Source organism: Amblyraja radiata, chromosome 27 (genome assembly GCF_010909765.2).
Source record: "Amblyraja radiata isolate CabotCenter1 chromosome 27, sAmbRad1.1.pri, whole genome shotgun sequence".
In the NCBI taxonomy this organism is placed as follows: domain Eukaryota; kingdom Metazoa; phylum Chordata; class Chondrichthyes; order Rajiformes; family Rajidae; genus Amblyraja; species Amblyraja radiata.
The window spans coordinates 13,729,432-13,749,321 of NC_045982.1; the positions used below are offsets into that span (position 1 = coordinate 13,729,432).

General features: G+C 40.6%; 1 protein-coding gene across 3 annotated transcripts in view; it reads right to left on the bottom strand.

Moving 5' to 3' along the window:
* The window catches only part of rcan3 (RCAN family member 3), a 106,883-nt gene that overhangs the window by 51,608 nt on the left and 35,385 nt on the right, over positions 1-19,890 (bottom strand). Inside the window, exon 1 of one of the 3 annotated variants that reach the window (XM_033045176.1) lies at positions 8,731-9,090. The exons of the other annotated variants lie outside the window; for them this stretch is intronic. Within the exon in view, the coding sequence (XP_032901067.1) occupies positions 8,731-8,817 (87 nt within the window). The 5' untranslated portion in view covers positions 8,818-9,090. Of the gene's footprint in view, positions 1-8,730; positions 9,091-19,890 lie in introns of those variants that run through there. 3 annotated transcript variants of the gene reach the window in all.

Genomic DNA, 19,890 nt, shown 5'->3' on the forward strand with positions numbered 1-19,890 from the left:
CCGTTGTTAACAACACATGCAAGGAGGGTTAGGACAGATCCCAAAAGACCAAAGTAATGGTGTCAGAGCAGTATTATGTTATTGGCCTGCCACTCACTAGTCAAGTCAAGTCAAGTGAGTTTATTGTCATGTGTCCCAGATAGGACAATGAAATTCTTGCTTGCTGCAGCAGAACAGAATATTGTACGCAAAAATACAGATCAGTTCAATATACACATAAATAAACAGATAAAGTGCAATAGGCTGTTACAGTTCAGAGTCTGTTTGATGGCGAGTTTAATAGCCTGATGGCTGTGGGGAAGTAACTGTTCCTGAACCTGGATGTAACAGATTCCAGGATCTTGTACCTTCTGCCCGATGGTAGCGGAGAGATGAGTGCGTGGCCAGGATGGTGTGGGTCCTTGATGATGTTGGCTGCCTTCTTGAGGCAGCGACTGCGATAGATCCCTTCGATGGTGGGGCGGTCAGAGCCAATGATGGACTGGGCGGTGGTTACAACTTTCTGCATCCTTTTCCGCTCATGGACACTCAAGTTACCGAACCAAGCCACGATGTATCCAGTCAGCATGCTCTTTACTGTGCACCTGTAGAAGTTCGATGAGGGTCCTCTTTGACATACCGACTCTCCGTAATCTTCTCAGAAAGTAGAGGTGCTTTCTTTATAATTGCATCAGTGTGCTGGGACCAGGAAGGATCTTCGGAAATGCTAGTCAAGCATAATCTCAGGAGAACATGGAGAGGTGACGTTTTATGAGTTATAGTTCAAGGCGTAGCGTATAATAATTAGGAAGTCACAATGCAGCTTCATAGGACTTTGGTTAGGCAACATTTGGAATAAAGTGTGCAACTCTTCCTTAGACTGATTATCGAGGGGGGGGGGGGGAGGAGACAGTAAGCTGGTAGAGAGAAAAAGCAGGACAATGCGGGAAGGTAATTGACAGACACAGGTCGGGGGGAGGGGGGTTTAATAGGCAGATAGTTGGAACAAAGAACCAAGATAAAAACAGGCATTGGAAAGACTGATTGACAAGTTCTTGCAAACTGTGATCCTGAGGAACAAATGTAGGAGGAGGGGGAGAGGGAGGGCAGAAATTCTCCCCTTCCCCGACATTCCTTCCTCTGGGGTACCCAAAATTGCTGGAGAAACTCAGCGGGTGCAGCAGCATCTATGGAGCGAAGGAAATAGGCGACGTTTCGGGCCGAAACCCTTTTTCAGACTGATGGGGGGTGGGGGGGGGAGAAAGAAGGAAAAGGGGAGGAGGAGGAGGAGCCCGAGGGCGGGCGGATGGGAGGGTGGGAGGAGACAGCTAGAGGGTTAAGGAAGGGGAGGAGACAGCAAGGGCTAGCAAAATTGGGAGAATTCAATGTTAATGCCATACGGACGCAAGGTCCCCAGACGGAATATGAGGTGCTGTTCCTCCAATTTCCGCTGTTGCTCACTCTGGCAATGGAGGAGACCCAGGACAGAGAGGTTGGATTGGGAATGGGAGGGGGAGTTGAAGTGCTGAGCCACCGGGAGTCTGGCTTTGGTTTGTCTCACACCTTCTGCTTTTAAGCCTTTGTTCCAACCATTGCCTTTCAAATAAAAACTCTCGCTTGTAGCCACCTATTACCTGCCACACCTCGTCATTTTGTCTTGCCTCTCCCAGCTTTCTTCCCCCAACCCCCCCAGCTACAATCAGTCTGAAGAGGGTCCAGACTCAAAACATCACCCATCCACATTCTCCTGAGAAGCTGCTCAGTCAGTTCCTCAATTCCCTACTTGACTCACCTTCTTTTCCCCTTCCCCCCCCCCCCCCATGCCCCCCACCTCCCCCACCTCTACCTCCAACTTCCTAGTGCATCCAAACAGAATTGGGAATTGTCAAATACTGGAATTTTCCTGTGGGTGAGACAGTGTCTTCCTGTCAGTCTCACCCTGAGATATAATAGCCTAGGTGTTAGAAATTAACAGTATTGTTCACTATTTGCTGCTGTTTAGTCACACGGCGATTGCATACTACGCAGAGTCTCCTGTTTCAACTTGTTAGCAACAGCTGCTGCATTTAGCACCTAATCATCACAACTATCCCTCAGTGTTGCAGAAATCTAGTATCACTCTCACCATCTCTGTTTGGCTCCAAATTACTTGCCACGCCTGACGAGAGAACACGTATCGGTCTCCTTGCAGCCAAGGTTGGTCAGCCAAGGTGGTTCTTGCTGAGTGATTCAGTTCGTAAGCAGAACCCCAGTTAGATAATATAAAATTATATATACTATAATTAGATAATATTAAATTGATACAGGAATATGTTACATCCTAATTGGCAATTTTTATATGTATGTACATATTAAAATTGCCAATTAGGATATATATATATATATATATATATATATATATATATATATAATAAATATATATATATATATATATATATATTATATATGCATGCATATAATATGTGTGTGTGTATGTATATATATATATATATATATATATATATATATATATATATCCTAATTGGCAATTTTTATATGTACATACATATAAAAATTGCCAATTAGGATGTAACATATTCCTGTATCAATTTAATATTATCTAATTATAGTATATACAATTTTATATTATCTAACTGGGGTTCTGCTTACGAACTGAATCACTCAGCAAGAACCACCTTGGCTGACCATGCATATAATATGTGTGTGTATATATATATATATATATATATATATATATATATAATATATATATATACACACATACATATATAATACACACTTATACATAATATACACACGTATATGTTATACATATATATGTGTATACATCCACACATTATATATATATATACATATATACCCGTATATTATATATACCCATATATCATATATACACATATATCATACATATATATGCACATATTACATATGCAGTACACACACACACATATATATTAATATTTACATATATTAATATTTACATATATATATTATACATATATACACACATATATTTTCATAATACATATATTAGATAAAGGAACTTAAATCCTGAAAGTAGTAATAACAATACTCGTTTTCATGAAAAGCCAGAAAGAATCGGCAAACATGCAAATTAAAGTAATGCAAAACTAATTTGGGAGCATATTAGTTATGTCAGAGGCGAAGTAATCCAGAGGAATCAAGTTAAAAATCAGAGGGAAACAGAATTCAACAAAAAATAAGGAAACATTTTTTAAAAGTGACCGCAAGGCACTGAATTATCCAAAAAAATCTAACCGATAAATAAAACGCTTCAACACGAAACCTAACTGCCTACGTGGGTCTCGCCCATCAAAGCCAGGATGGCCTAGAAACTCCGACATATGACACTGTTTTCTTCTGCTCCAAATGAAACAACAAATGATGACAAAGTATATTGGATCACAGAGCAAATTCTGTAGTGTGAGACGTCGTCTTCATCTTATGCAGTCCCTCAGGATCAAGAGTAACTGGCTTTCACTCTGTCTTTGTGGGTTCTGGGGCGACTGATGAGACTGTTATTCCCTCAGGATCAAGAGTAACTGGCTTTCACTCTGTCTTTGTGGGTTCTGGGGCGACTGATGAGACTGATATGAGTGAGAACCAAAAACTGTTCCATAGCTGGGCAGAGGAGAGCAGTGGGTAGGTGGGCTGTAAGGCAGTGCATTCGTTTTCTTCATCTGTCCATTCCCAAGGACTCAAGATTGTCAATGCCTTCTGAATGGTCTTTCACCATTTTGATGAGTCATGGGGTTTAGCTTCCCAGAATTCAGCAGGATATACCAAACGGGAGTTGAGAATATCCTTAAATCTTTTCCTGCCCACCCATTGAAACCTCTTTCTGAGACAGAGCTTGGAATAGTTTATTTGTTTTGGGAGCCCGGTGTCACGCATGCAAATATGTCTGCTCAACAGAGTATAATGAGGACTTCAATGCTGAAGGTGTTGGTGTGGGAGAGAGGCTGCTGTTAATTAGTCCTTCAAGTGAATGCTGGAATATCCAGCACTAGTGGTGTCTTTCGAGTGCATAAAGCTATCTGCTGTAAGTAGTCCATGTTTCAGAAGCACACAGGAGAGCATTCTGGAGCAAGCTGAGGGAAGACATTAAGTTCAGTGACATATGGTTGGAGAAATCTTCTTTAAATGCAGGACATGAGACGACACCGATACGTTTGATTGAATATTCTACAGTACCGCAAATCTGGATAAAAACCATCTGTCCTTGAACAGTCGAACATTTCCCTTCCCATTCTTGCAAAAGTAAAATGCTGTCATAATGGTAATCACGCAAGATTACTTCAGTGACAGGGCTTTCATTGCGAATTGCACTTTCATTTGTTCAACAGGGACACCTATGGTAACCCATTTGCACATCAGATACATCAAAAAGCATCACCTTCATGAATAGAAAACGAATTGTTTTATCAACCTGAAATGTTACATAATAAAACAGTCAGTTTAAATATCAAGTAGTTCTGATTAAAATTATATAATAATTATACCCTTTCACGTCTTTGATAATCCAATGTAAGTGAATAAGTATTAGGCTCGTCTTATTGCTCAGTTTATTATTTTAAATACCACATTTCACCAACTTGCCCCCGCTAGTTAGCCCGTCTGGTGATTCAGTGCTGCCCCCAATGAATGGGCAATATGGCCTTCCCAAGGTAAGGTGTCCAGAACTGAATGCCGTTCTCAGGATTGTGTCAAGTAGATGACTTAAAATTGGTGGTGTTGATAGTGAGACGAATCATAGGACGATATTAACCAATTGGTAAGATTAGCAGAGCCATGACTCATGGAATTTAATCCTGATGTGGAATGGTTACATTTTGGGAGGTCTTATGGGTAGGACATACACAATGATTGGTGGGACTTGAGGATTCCTGAGGAATTGAGGGGCTTATGCACAATGTCCTCCATAGTGTTTGGGCCAAAGTCCCATCATTTATTTATTTGCCTCTGTACTCCACAATTTGAGATTTGTAATGGAAAAAAAATCACATGTGGTTAAAGTGCACATTGTCAGATTTTAATAAAGGCCATTTTTATACATTTTGGTTTCACCATGTAGAAATTACAGTTTAAACTTTTCCCCGTAGCAAAGGTATTTAAAACAAGAGGGCATTGTTTTAGGGTTAGCATCAAGAGGTTTCTAAAGAAGGGATCTGAGGAAGAACATTATCATCCAGAGGATGGTAGGAATCTGGAACATTTTGCGGTTGTGGTTAGTGGCGGCAGAAACTCACACACATTTAAGAAAAATTTAGACACGGACTTGAATCAGCAAGGCATTGAATGCAAACCAAGATTTGCTAAATGGTATTAGTATAGATAGGTTCTTCATAATCAGCATGGACATGGTGGACTGAAAGGCCTGTTTCGATATTGTATGACATTGAAATAAAACAGCATAGAATGTTTGACTGTAGTTTAGCTCAAATGCCATAAATTACTGCTATTTTCCCCCCACAAAGTCCCGGTTTCCAGTTTAGCCATGGACTCGGGTTGCTGCCCGACCTTCTTCAATGTGCCAGACTCCTTAGTCCACTGCGCCAACAATAATTCCCACCAACTTCCCAGTTCCGATACAAGGTGGCACAAGAACAACACTCCTATTGAAATGAATAAGAGACTTTGACATCCAAAGTCTGATAAATGAAGTTATTTGTTAATTACGACATTAATAAAAAAAAAAATCTGTTTGTGTGTGTTGTACTGTATGTATTATACTTAATCTATTTTTATTTTAACAGGCAACAACTGTTACTGAACCTTGATGAATGTAAGACTTTTACAAACATTCATTCTTCACACAGTGACAGCACAAGCAAAGAGAGAAGCCAAGGACAAGGCCTCACCAATTGTCATAGAAACATAGAAAATAGGAGTACACCTTTCGGTCCTTCGAGCCAGCACCACCGTTCAATATGATCATGGCTGATCATCCAAAATCAGTACCCGTTCCTGCTTTCTCCCCATATCCACCTGGTTCCGTTAGCCCTAAGCTAAATTTCCGTTGTGTCTAAACCATTCGGCAAGTATGGTAGATATCTGCACTGAGGAAACCACTAAGTTGTTCTCCATTCCACTGAAGTGTTATCTTTGCTGTGAATCGTTGCATCTGGGCTACGTTGGAATAAATATCATGTCCTAACACTCACTCCTCTCCGTTCTTTCAGTCAGATCTTTAAAATACTCGTTCCACCTATCCGAGTAGATTTCTTTTTGCCAGAATGTATCTCCTCCCTTTCAATTCTGGTCACAAGGTTGCTGCCAAATCTGTACATTTTTATTTGTTTAGTTTAGTTTAGAGATACAGCATAGAGATACAGCACGGAAACAGACCCTTCGGCTCATCGGTTCCGCACCGAACTGCTATCCCCGCACATTAGCATCATCCTACACATACTAGACACAATTTACACTTATACCAAGCCAACAAACTTGTGCGTCTTTGGAGTGTGTGAGGAAACCGAAGATCTCGGACAAAACCCACGCAGATCACGGGGAGAATGTACAAACTCCATACAGACAAGTACTCCTAGCCAGGATCAAACCTGGGTCTACGGCACTGTAAGCTCTGTAAGGCAGCAACTCTACAGCTGGGCCACCTACAAGGACCGCCACCCACTTTGTGTTAATCACCATATGTTGATCAGTTCATTCTTGGAATGCAAAGTACTGGTTATGATGCCTGCATTATAACTGTTGAAAAACGTACCGTTCAGCAGAATAAATGCTGGAATCTGGTGCAGAATCTTAATGCCATACATAAAATGAAGGGGAAAAAAATGCCTCCTTCATTTTTAATACATTTTTTGTTTATTTTTTTCTGCCATTCATGGCAAACAATTTTCTTTAAACTGGTCACCAAAGGTAAGAATCAAGAATTCCTAGAATGGAAGTAACACGGAAAGATGGAGTTTATAGTTTATTTTAGTTTTTAGAGATACAGTGCGGAAACAGGCCCTTCGGCCTATTGAGTCTGCACCGACTAGCGATCCCCGCACATTAACTCTATCCTACACAAGGGCCAATTTTTTACATTTGTACCAAGCCAATTAAGCTACAAACCTGTTTAAGAAGGTACTGCAGATGCTGGAAAATCGAAGGTGGACAAAAATGCTGGAATCTACAAACGTGTATGTTTTTGCAGTGTAGGAGGAAACAGAAGCTCTCAGAGAAAACCCATGCAGGTCACGGGGAGAACATACCAAACTCCGTACAGACAAGCACCCATAGCCAGGATCCAACCGGGGTCTCTCATGCTGCAAGCACTGTAAGGCAGCAACTCTACTGCTGTGCCACTTACAGGGGCTGTGGTTTTAGTTTAGTTTAATTTAGTTTTGAGATACAGCATGGAAACAGGCTCTTGGGTCTACCAAGTCCACGTCGATCATCGATTACTCGTTCACATTAGTTTCATGTTATCTTAGTTTTTCTTCCCCTCTGTACACACTAGGGGTAATTTACAGAGGCCAATTAACCTACAAACCACACATTTTTGGGATATGGGAGCAAATGGGAGCGCCCGGAGGGAACCTATGCATTCACAGGGCGAACGTGCGAACTCCACACAGACAGAACCCGAGGTTAGAGTTGAACCTGGGTCTCTGGCGCAGAGGTAGCAGCTCTACCAACTGCACCATTGTGCCACCCTAACAATATCTAGACTCTGCCTTCCTGCACAAAGGTTCATACACGTCTCCACTTTCTATGTCATCAGCCCTGGTGATCTCTCCAATTTAATGCACATTGTGCCAAAAAAATACCATGTGCTACACATTCACAAGGACTGGCAGTGAACTGCCTCGAGACATTTTATTCCACACAATTAACAGAAATAAGGAATGTCTATTCCTGTCAGTCAGAAATAAATGCAAAGCTAGACCTTCGAGGTTAAATAACACTGTCCTAATCCACTGCACACCAAATTGCTTTTAAAAATATTGTTATCTTTGTTCAACATTTTTAGCTCTGGATTTGGCCGGGACAACACACTGGAAACTGCAGATATTGATGAAGGTCACCTTGCAGAATGCCAGGAGGAGAATGTTACTGAATGCAACTAAAGGTGGAACATTCATCACCATTATCGTCACTCCATCCCTCTACATCTTCCACCTGCTGTGGGCTGTGGGGAGGAGCTGGTGGCTGCAGCAGGGATGGAGCAGTGCTTCTTTATGTTGAGTTTGAAAGTCTTATTGCTTTTTGTATCTAAACCCATGCAGACAACGAACGGGGCACAAAAAAAAAAAAATTAGACGGGAGCAGGGAAATAGAGAGGCTGCACTTGCTTAGATGCACCATAATTTCAAAACTGAATTACATAGTGTGCAAAATCTTTTGAATATTGTTGTTAAATGATGATGTGTATAAAGAAAAATTAAGAAGTCATGAACCTAATATAAATATATTGGTTAAAGAATTATTTCAATTGATATTTGATGCTCAGACTGCTAATATTTACTCCTGTATATATTAACTCGTGCCTATTGTAAATAATAGCTGAAGGCATGCAACGGTTACTAAAGCATCAATTTAAAATGTGCTTGCTGTACAGGTAGAATGCCACATTCGATATGTTGTACAATGCTTTTCTATAAAGACCATTGTATGTAATACAATTTTTGCAGCAACATGAATTACAATTTGATCAAGGCAAAGCTTACAATGTACAACAGGATGATTGGTGCAATTAATAAAAACAATGGCTATGTACCATACCTGAACCTCTTGCTTTGTGAATATCTCCTCACTGACTTCACATGCAACTATTACTAACAGTTCCCACTCCATCTTCTGCGCTGGCATTATTCAACGTGCTCAATTTATTTTTGTAGTTTTTCACTCTTGCTTTCTCTTTCTCTCTCCGCAGCATAGGAAAATCAAGCACTTAAGATTTAAAAAAAAAATCAGAGCAGAGTTTGACAGTGCTTTCGAGCTTTAGCGGTACTGTAACGTAAACACAATGCACAAGACAGAGAAAGACAAGCTTTTAAAAAATAAAAAATCAGCTGCAAATGATGATCCAGCTTACAGCCAGCTCAGAGCTGCACTCCATTTGGCTTCAGAAGATAGATGCAGGCACTGAGAACTGAACACAGGATTTAGTCCTGCTCGTGACATCACTGCAGCACTGACCTGGCATGTTAATTAGCTTGCTTTCGCCTTTTATAATTCATGGAGAGTGTACAAATCATACAGCAAAAAAAAAAATGACAATTGCTAAAAATAAACATTCCACTGAAATTATAAACTATACCTTTATAATTTTGCAATCATTGCCAATAATTAGCTCTCAATTAACACAACCATGCTTCTATTAAATTTACATTAGGCAGCACGGTGTCTCTACAAAGAAAAATCTGAAGGAGGTTTTGAATTCCTGTTGTTATTAAACAAAATAATATCCCATGCTCAGAGTAGCAAAACCAACCGCTTAAATTCTCCTTCCAACAAACCAGAACAAGGTTTTACTGGTACAATATTTTACTTCTAATGACCCCTACATTGACCAGAAAACCTTGTCGGTATATTTCAGCTGATGGAAACATCAGATGCCACTATGCAAGGGAATAAATACTCATCAAACTCCAGCTTAGGCCAAGAACAAGTGGACACTTTTATTGAACTGTGGACTGCTAGGTGAATGTCAGACAGGTCAAGAAAGAGATTTAAATAACTGTAAACTGAACTATTCCACCTTGAAATGCAGAAAGCACAAGCGCTCCTCATGTACGAACACTCAATTCAAAACTGCACCAAAGTCTATAATTAATACAATATTGCATTTTGCTGCTGATCTTCACAATCTTTGGCATGCTCTATACATCTGATGGCTTCAGAATGACTATCAGCATGGTTCAAGTCAGCCAAATTAATCTTTTGAAAACAGACTGGAACAAAGGAAATGAAACATTAGTTGATAGCAGTTAAAATCGTATTGTTAACTGACACTGGGGTTTTGATTCGATGGCACAAACTGTATTCCGTAAACAAATTATCCTGCCTTACCAGATCGATATTGACACAATCGGATTATTATTTTCAAATTAACTTGGAAAATTACAGTAAAGTACTCACATTTACATGTTCTGCCCACACTTCTTTGATATCTTCAATCAGATAAAATACCGGATTCATAGAATAGAACACATCAAAAACACAGAGAATTTATTTAACTGAACAGAATTATGAGTGAATGGAAACCAAAAGGCTTGAACTCTAAACCCTTACTCATCCAACATCCAATCACTCTACATCAATGAAGGGGAGAGGAGTCTAACCAAACTTGCACTAAACCACCCTAACCACCAACTAAAATCAGAACTGCGGCTAGATGAGTGAGCTTTTTAGTTTTTAGTTTTAGAGATACATCGCGGAAACAGGGCCTTCGCCCCCCCCCCCCCCCCCCCGACCAGTGATCCCCGCACATTAACACTACCCTGCACACACTAAGGACAGTTTTACATTTAATCATACACCAAGCCAATTAACCTACAAACCTGTACGTCTTTGGAGTGTGGGAGGAAACTGAAGATCTTGGAGAAAACCCACGTGGTCACGGGGAGAATGTACAAACTCCATACAGACAGCACCATAGTCGGGATTGAACCCAGGTCTCCGGCGCTGAAAGGCAGCAACTCTACCATTGCGCCACTGTGCTGCCCTAGATAGATAGATGCACCAGCCATAAGCCAAGGTCCATTTTGGTCACGGGTTGGCACCTGTGAACTTCAAAGGTACCAACAGTTCAAAGCTTTGGGTGCTACTGAGAGGGTGCCACGCATCTGGGTGCCGTGCATGGTTTAACACATGCTACTTAGTAACAGGCTTATTGGAGGTGTGGGTATTTGGGAGGGATGGGAGCGGGTTCAGATCTGGGGTCAGGTCAGCCATCCATTTAGTGACCAACAGAGAGGCGGATCCTGTGATCAGGTAAGTGGCAAGGAAAGGTGAGCATGGATTCGTAGTACATATAAACAGGCCCATCGATGATCGGTCAATTGAATTTGAGACTACCATTAAGCGCCCACTTGCTCTAAATCTACGTTATCCTTCCAACATTACAATCAACTCCCAAAATATTCTGGCCCTCGCTTACAAACTTGGGATGGTTTACAGTGAGCAAGTAATTTACCAATTTGCTCATCTTTGGGATGTGGGAGGAAACCGGAATAACCTGACGGAAACCTCTGTTGTCGCTGAGAGAATGTGCAAACTCCACAGACAAAGCACCAGATTGAAACCAGGTGTGATGGAGCCGCTCAATTAGCTGCAGCATTGTGCCCAGAAGGATTAAAGGTTAGCATGGGATCTACATTTGTAGAATCCAAGTCCAGCACTCTCTTGTCCCAGGAGCATCCAATTCCCAGGAATGCCTGATGAATTCTCCTCGCAATGCTATCATGTTTATAGTGCAATGGTGAATTCCGCTCAGAAACGCCCACTAAATTCGTAGCGTGACTCAACTTGACCTGCAAGTAGTTATTTTCATTACCCACACTGGTAAACAAAAAGCAACCCCACTCTCTGTTGATGGCTGAGTTGACGCCAGATCCACCCACACAACTGCTGAAATATCCACACTCCTGAGACCGTCTCATTACTGAGCAACACATACTAAATAAAGTGCAGGATCCAAATGCACCTGATCTGAATCTGTATCTGAATAAAAGTGTCCCAAGTCTGAACGTGCGGGTTCCAGTCTTGTGCCAACTAATCTTAATTAACCTACAGGATTCAAGGAACAGTAGATGCTGGAATAATGAGCAAAACACACTGCTGGAGGAACTCGGCGATAGACATCTACTGTATCCGCTGTTCCAGGTGTGGACCTCTATATAATGGCGAGACCAAGCGCAGGCTCGGCGATCATTTCGCTGAACACCTCCGCTCAGTCCACCTAAACCTACCTGATCTCCCGGTTGGTCAACACTTTAACTCCTCCTCCCATTCCCACACTGACCTTTCTGTCCTGTGCCTTCTCCATTGTCAGAGTGAGGCCCAGAGCAAATTGGAGGAACAGCACCTCATATTTCGCTTGGATAGTTTTCAATCCAGCGATATGAACATTGACTTCTCCAACTTCAAGTAGCCCTTGCTTTCCCTCTCTCTCCATCCCCTCCGCCTTCCCAGTTCTCCCACCAGTCTTATTGTCTCCGACTACATTTCATCTCTGTCCCGCCCACTCCCCTGACATCAGTCTGAAGAAGGGTCTCGATTCAAAACGTCACCCATTCCTTCTCTCCAGAGATGCTGCCTGTCCCGCTGAGTTACTCCAGCATTTTGTGTCAGCGATAGACATTTTGCCTATCCATCTATTTATTTATTTATTTATTTAATTCTTTATTTCGAACAGAATAAAAGAATAAAAAGCAAGTGTGAAACAGCATACAAAAAACAAAACAAGAATATTTATAAAGTGTCATAAACAATATCTATAAATAAATGAAATTGTATGTGTCTGAAAAGGAGCAGGAAGAAGCCAAAGCTTATTAATTCCCACCCCTTATTGAACTGCTTATAATTATCTTATACAAATTTAGCAGCTATATGTACACCATATGTACACCAGCAGCTATATGTACACCAAATTATTTACATTTATACACTAATCAAATATTTACAAAGCCATACAAGAAAGAGATCCATTCCATCCACAGTTGCTGCCTGATCTGCTGAGTTCATCCAACATTTTGTATTCTGCTGAATTAACCAATTTTGTTCTGGGAAATTATTTATTTTTGTTTGTATTATGCCATTTAGAAACTTTTGGACTGTAGATATTAAGGCCCTTTCTTTCCCTTTCTGAACTAAACCTTTGTAAGAATTGCATTTTCTTTTATGTCATAAGACCTCGATTGAAATGAAATGAGTGAATTAAAAATGATTGTAAAAAAATGACCCGAAGGCTGGTTAATTTATATTGTAGAATTAAAACTCTTTAAGCACCAAAATGAATTTATTTCTTCACTCAGAATGATAACTTATCAATGGCAGGTTTAGGTATAAATCAAACCTTGTTTTTACAGACGGTTTTTAAAAATTCACTCGGTCAGACTGTGCATTTTAACACTCACACATGGCCCAAATAGCACTCCAAACAATCCTGTGTGTAATGGGTGCCAATGTGAAATGGTGATTATTCGTCCATCAATTCCGCTCCAACTTCCATTTTCCTCTGGGCTAAATCACGATCAGCCTCTCTGAAAGTCAAATCAGTTTTCTCCTCTCCACTTCTTGACCAAATTTAGACTTGGCAACAACTCAGTCCGACACTTTTGTTACTCAATTGGAAACTTGAGCAATCTTTTCCTTTGCCAAAAAAAGTAACTGTTCCTCAAAAGTGAGGAAATAGATGTAATTAAAACATAATCCTAATCGCAGGAAGAAAAATGGGGTTGAGATGGAAAGATAGAGCAGCCAAGAATGAATAGCGGAGTAGACATCATGGGCTGAATGTCCTCATTCTGCTCCTATAACATGAATTTATGTATAAAGGTACAGGATTTGAAGGTTCTGAAGAATGGTCTCGACCCGAAATGTCACCCATTCCTTCTCTCCAGAGATGCTGCCTGACCCACTGAGTGACTCCAGCATTTTGAGTCAACCTTCGATTTAAACCAGCATCTGCAGTTCTTTCCTATAAGGGATTTGAAGTTCCTGTGATCACGTACAGGACTTACCAATTGGAGAACAGAGTTTTAAATTAAGGACTAAGTAAGAAAATGTGGACAGCATTTTGTTTTGAATATAATGTTGTTGAAAAGATAGCATGGGAGAATAGCAGATTGTGAAAGCTTCATAAATTTGTAGTGAATTATTATAACAAAGTACATGAAAAGTAATTTCAGAAACCCTGATGGAAGAAAGACAAAATGAGATGAAGCTGTGGACTTTACTCATTATTAGCCACCCTTTGCAAAGATGATAAATCGAGAGGAAATAAAACTAAAGCCCAAACCAATGTTTGCAAAATCAAGGCCACTCTTGTTTTACACGTGTGTCGCACTGGAGACCTTTTAACATTGCAGCTCAAATGTATTATTCTTTATTTATATAAAACCTCTCAAAATCCCATTCACCCAAAGGCTCACGATGAATAGCTGGATTAAACTTACTTTTTTTACAGTGTCTAAGTCATCACCAGAACACGGTATGGATAAAATCCAAGGTAGGCAAAAATGCTGGAGAAACTCAGTGGGTGAGGCAGCATCTTCAGACTGAAGAAGGGTTTCAGCCAGAAACGTTTCCTATTTCCTTGGCTCCATAGATGCTGCCTCACCCACTGAGTTTCTCCAGCATTTTTGTCTACATTCGATTTTCCAGCAACTGCAGTTCCTTCTTAAACAGGGATAAAATCCAATTCCTTTCAAATAGAAATTCTCCAATTGCAAGCAATGCACTCTGAGCTTCCACCTTCCTCTTCTTTCCCCACCACCCACCCAGTATCCAGATTTCTTCCAACATTTCCCACCTCGGTCACCCTGTTCTTCTCCCTCCTCTGTACGCTCATCAGTCATCCCTCCCATTCACAAGTCACCCATTTTCCCTCCGCTTCCATTCCCTTCCTCCCAGGCCAAATCACTGGATGTATTCAAGAGATAGTAATAAATATAGCCCTTGGGACTAACGGAATCAAGGGACATGGGGGAAAAAGCAAGAACAGGGTTCTGACTCTGGATGTTCAGGCATGATCATATTGAATAGCAGTGCTGGCTCAAAGGGCTGAATGGCCTACACCTGCACCTGCTTTCTATGTTTCTACCCTTATCCTTCACTGCTGCGTTACATTTCACTCCTCTCCTTTCCTTATCTGACATCCTTTTGTCTCCTTTTCACCTCTAGACTTTTGTCAGTAACTCTGACAAATGGCCTACTCCTGCACCTATTGTCTATTGTCAACCTCCTCTCTCTTTTGCAGCTTTCTTCCCCCTACGCCATCGGTCTGAAGAAGGGTCTCAGCCCAAAACATCGTTTATTCATTGCCACCACAGATGCTGGCTGACCCGCTGAGTTACTCCAACACTTTGTTTTACGCTCAATACGCGTAAACCAGGCATGATGAATTGAATGGCCTAACCCTCCTCCCATTTCTTATGCTCTGCTACTTGAAAAGCTCCCCGTATGATTTCCTAACCTCAATATCATCTTTCTAATTGCAAGAGACCATTCTCCATTATTAAAGAAGGCCCAGAGAGTTACAAGTGAGAGTTTCTGAGCATGCTGGTTAGATCCCTACACACACTACCTTGGAGCTTTGCTAAAATGAGCACAATGACACGAGAACAATGGGCGATCCAATGAAGCGGCAGAAGCAATAACCCCGGGCATCCGCTGTGAAATGAAATAGCAAACCATTTAAACAGCTGAAATTGCCCAGGGAGTGCCAAGTCAGCCACTGCTGAGCAACAGCTTGTTGCAGAATTAGGAAAAAAAACATGTTTACTGTGGAACTAATACATTTTTTGTAAAAAATAGGATGACAAACGCACTGCCAATAAAATGGAGGAGAATTTGAAACAGTCAACTCTGACGTTATTTCAGACATTTCTTGTCGTTGGTGTCTACCCATGGGCAAAAAAAACATAATGCCACATCACTCAAACTGGATGCAATGGCAGCAGACATCCAAACAGTGAGCTTTGCTACCAGTGGCTTTTAGAGTCATAGTCAGACAGTGTGTAAACCGACCCTTCAGCCCAACTAGCCCACACTGGCCATCTCCATCTATATCTATCCCATCCATGTTCCTGTTTAAATGTTTCTTACATGCTGCAATAGTACCTGCCTCAACTATCTCCTCCAGCAGCCCGTTCCATATACCCACCAGCCTTCGTGTAAAAAAGATGCCCATCGGTTTCCTGTTGAATCTTTCCCCCCTCATCTTAAACCAATGCCCTCTGGTTCTCTATTTCCCTACACTGGGCAATTCCTCCTAGTTTAAATAGTGGAATTCAATTTATCAATGCACCGATTGTGGCCTCTTGATGGGGAAGTAAAGCATCCAGTTACAAAGGGGTGTGCAGAGACCCAGTTCCCTGAGAATGGTAACAAGTTTGGAGGAGATGATGGTGTTGAACATACAGCTGTAATTGATGAACAGCAGCCTGACGTATGAATTTCTATTGTCCAAGTGGTCTTTTTATTGTCCATGTACTCTTCTTGGGCACCAGTTTTATTGATACCCTTTTACAGCAGGTGGAAACCTCAGCCATTTGATGAGCGCAGGATTTGAGAACGTGACCAGGTAAATCATCAGGTCCAGGCACTTTTCGAGGATCAACCCCATGAAGGATCCTCTGACTTTGCCCTCGGTGACAGAGCTATGGAGGCCTGAGAAAGCTTGTATACAATGCATTGAGCTTGTCTAGAAGTGCTGGCCTGTTGTTGCTTAAGCTGCCACTTGGTTTCGCCTTGCAGGAATTGGTGGCAAGCAAGCCCAGCTACAGCTGCCAAATCTCTGGCTCGTCCATCCATTTAAAGCAAAAAATGTCTCTTAAACTTTTTTGATATGTTGTAATTGAAAATAGATTGAAAATAAATGAGGTTCCTTTTAAAAAAAAATATATATATTTTTAGTTGACAAAATTAATTCAGCAATTTTTGGATCTGTTCAAGGGTTGCAGGCAGACTAAAGTTTGCAACTAGTATTATTTGTTGCATCTTGTCTTCCGGTTAGTTTTAAAGCATGTCAATAATGACTTCAGCGTTTACTTTGGTGTGATAGGAAAATTAACAATTTTAGACAAAATATGAATGTGCAGGGGATTGAGTTATTATGTGACTATAGAGATTACAGCATAGATTCCAGTATATTCCATTTATCCCAAATTGACTTCCAAGTTACACCTTCTGGAAATCACACTTCACTATACAACGGATATCTCTCTCCATCCCAATATTAACTTGCATTCACTTAGTACTGTTAAGATAATAAAACATCCAGGGGCCCTTCAGAGAAGCTTACATAGACCAATAAGCGCAAGGACAGCAGAGGGGAGAGAATCACAAGTTTATGTAGGTTGGAAGGTTATGAAGGTACATCAGGAGACCTTGGGAAGGTCCACGTCCAGGAACAATTAAATTATGGATAAAGTCCAACCAAAACAACAGGATGAACTTTAAAAAAAATCTGCATGTATCTAGCATGCAATGCAGGCAGAATAGCGATATATAATTGAATTAATTACAGTAATTTGAAAAAAATAGTTTTCGCCTTTAGATTTTATAGATAATTTTAGATGAGACTTTTCTGGGAGAAAACAAGCTACTTTTTATTCATTTGAAACTTTAAAGCATGGCATTAAATGACGTCTGTGTTTACCTTAATCACTATCATTTATTTTCCCTTGGTACGCTTGAGTCCATTGCACACCCACCGACAAGACTGGTTTAGTTTATGGAATCTGCTGCAGAAAGAGGCAATCCTGCCTCCTAGGATTAGGTGGCAAGTTAGGTCAGACGCTCCAGGAATGGTGAGATTGAAGGGCTGAGACACTGAGATGAATGTCAGAGGACTGGGAGTGTGAGCGGGTTGGACAATCCAGTCCATTGAGTTGCAGGCCTGATACTGCAGAATCTACCATATCGCAACTTAGAACGGGCCTTACGTACAGACAAATTGCGGTGGTTAGTGTGCTGAATCAGAGTTAGAACTGGGTAACTTAACAGAGGTGCCAAAGAGGAGAAAAACTCAGAATATCAGCTTCGGGTTCAACTGTGAGTCAAACAATTCAACCCGCAAGCAGGAGCAGATCAATATTCTGAAAGCCTTTCATGAATAAATGTTTTTATTTCAAAGAAACATAGAAAATAGTAAAAGGAGTAACTTCACCATTCAACACAAAAAGGTATTTTGTTCTTGATCTTCTCTCCATTTCCCATGACACCATTAGCATTAAAAATATATCTTCATGTTGAATATATTTTATAACATGGCCTCAATTGTCTTCTGTGGTAAAGTATTCCACAGATTCTTCACCCTCTAATGAAGACATTTCTGATCTCAGTTCTGAATGGAATAATCTGTATCACACAGCTACAGTGCCCTCCGTAATGTTTGGGACAAAGACCCATCATTTATTTATTTGCCTCTGTACTCCACAATTTGAGATTAGTAATAGAAAAAAAAAAATCATATGTGGTTAAAGTGCACATTGTCAAATTTTATTAAAGGCCACTTTTATACATTTTGGTTTCACCATGTAGAAATTACAGCTGTGTTTATACATGGTCTCCCCATTTCAGGGCACCATAATGTTTGGGACACATGGCTTCACAGGTCTTTGTAATTGCTCAGGTGTGTTTAATTGCCTCCTTAATGCAGGTATAAGAGAGCTCTCAGCACCTAGTCTTTCCTCTAGTCTTTCCATCACCTTTGGAAGCTTTTATTGCTGTTTGTCAACATGAGGAACAAAATTGTGCCAATGAAAGTCAAATAACCATTATGAGACTGAGAAACAATAGTAAAACTGTTAGAGACATCAGCCAAACGTCGGCTTACCAAAATCAACTGTTTGGACCATTAAGAAGAAAGAGTGCACTGGTGGGCTTACTAATCGCAAAGGGACTGGCAGGCCAAGGAAGACCTCCACAGCTAATGACAGAAGAATTCTCTCTATGATAAAGATAAATCCCCAAACACCTGTCCGACAGATCAGAAACGCTCTTCAGGAGTCAGTTGTGTATTTGTCAATGACAACTATCCACAGAAGACTTCATGAACAGAAATACAGAAGCTACACTGCAAGATGCAAACCACTGGTTAGCCACAAAAATAGGATGGCCAGGTTACAGTTTGCCAATAAGTACTTAAAAGAGCAACCACAGTTCTGGAAAAAATGTCTTGTGGACAGATGAGACAAAGATTAACATATCAGAGTGATGGAAAGACCAAAGTATGGAGGAGTGAAGGAACTGCCTAAGATCCAAAGCATACCACCGCATCTGTGAAACATGGCGGTGGGGGTGTTATGGCCTGGTCATGTATGGCTGCTGAAGGTACTGGCTCACTTATCTTCATTGATGACACAACTGCTGATGATAGTAGCATAATTAATTCTGAAGTGTATAGACACATATCCTATCTGTTCAAGTTCAAACAAATGCCTCAAAACTGATTGGCCGGCAGTTCATTCGACAGCCAGACAGATCCCAAACATACTGCTAAAGCAACAAAGGAGTTTTTCAAAGCTAAAACATGGTAAATTCTTGTGGCCAAGTCAATCACCCGATCTGAACCCAATTGAGCATGTCTTTTGTATGGTGAAGAGAAAACTGAAGAGGACTAGCCCCCAAAACAAGCAGAAGCTAAAGAGAGCTGCAATACAGGCCTGGCAGAACATCACCAGAGAAGACACCCAGCAACTGGTGATGTCCATGAATCGCAGACGTCAATCAGTCATTGCATGCAAAGGAATATGTTACAAAATACTAAACATGACTACTTTAATTTACATGACATTGCCGTGTCCCAAACATTATGGTGCCCTGAAATGGGGGGGGACTATGTATAAACACTGCTGTAATTTCTACATGGTGAAACCAAAATGTATAAAAATGGCCTTTATTAAAATCTGACAATGTGCACTTTAACCACTTGTGATTGTTTTCCAATTACAAATCTCAAATTGAGGAGTACAGAGGTAAATAAATAAATGATGGGTCTTTGCCACAAACATTATGGAGGACACTGTATTTTTAAACTATACAATAGCTTGAACGACTACAGAATTTTTAATAGAAAATGCAATGCAAACGATGAAATTAATTAATTTTATTTCATCTTGATATTTTCTCTAAATATGCATAACAAAATAATACAAAAGCTCAAACCCCTTGCGAAGCAAATGACACAAGTTCATAGCATTCACGTACAAT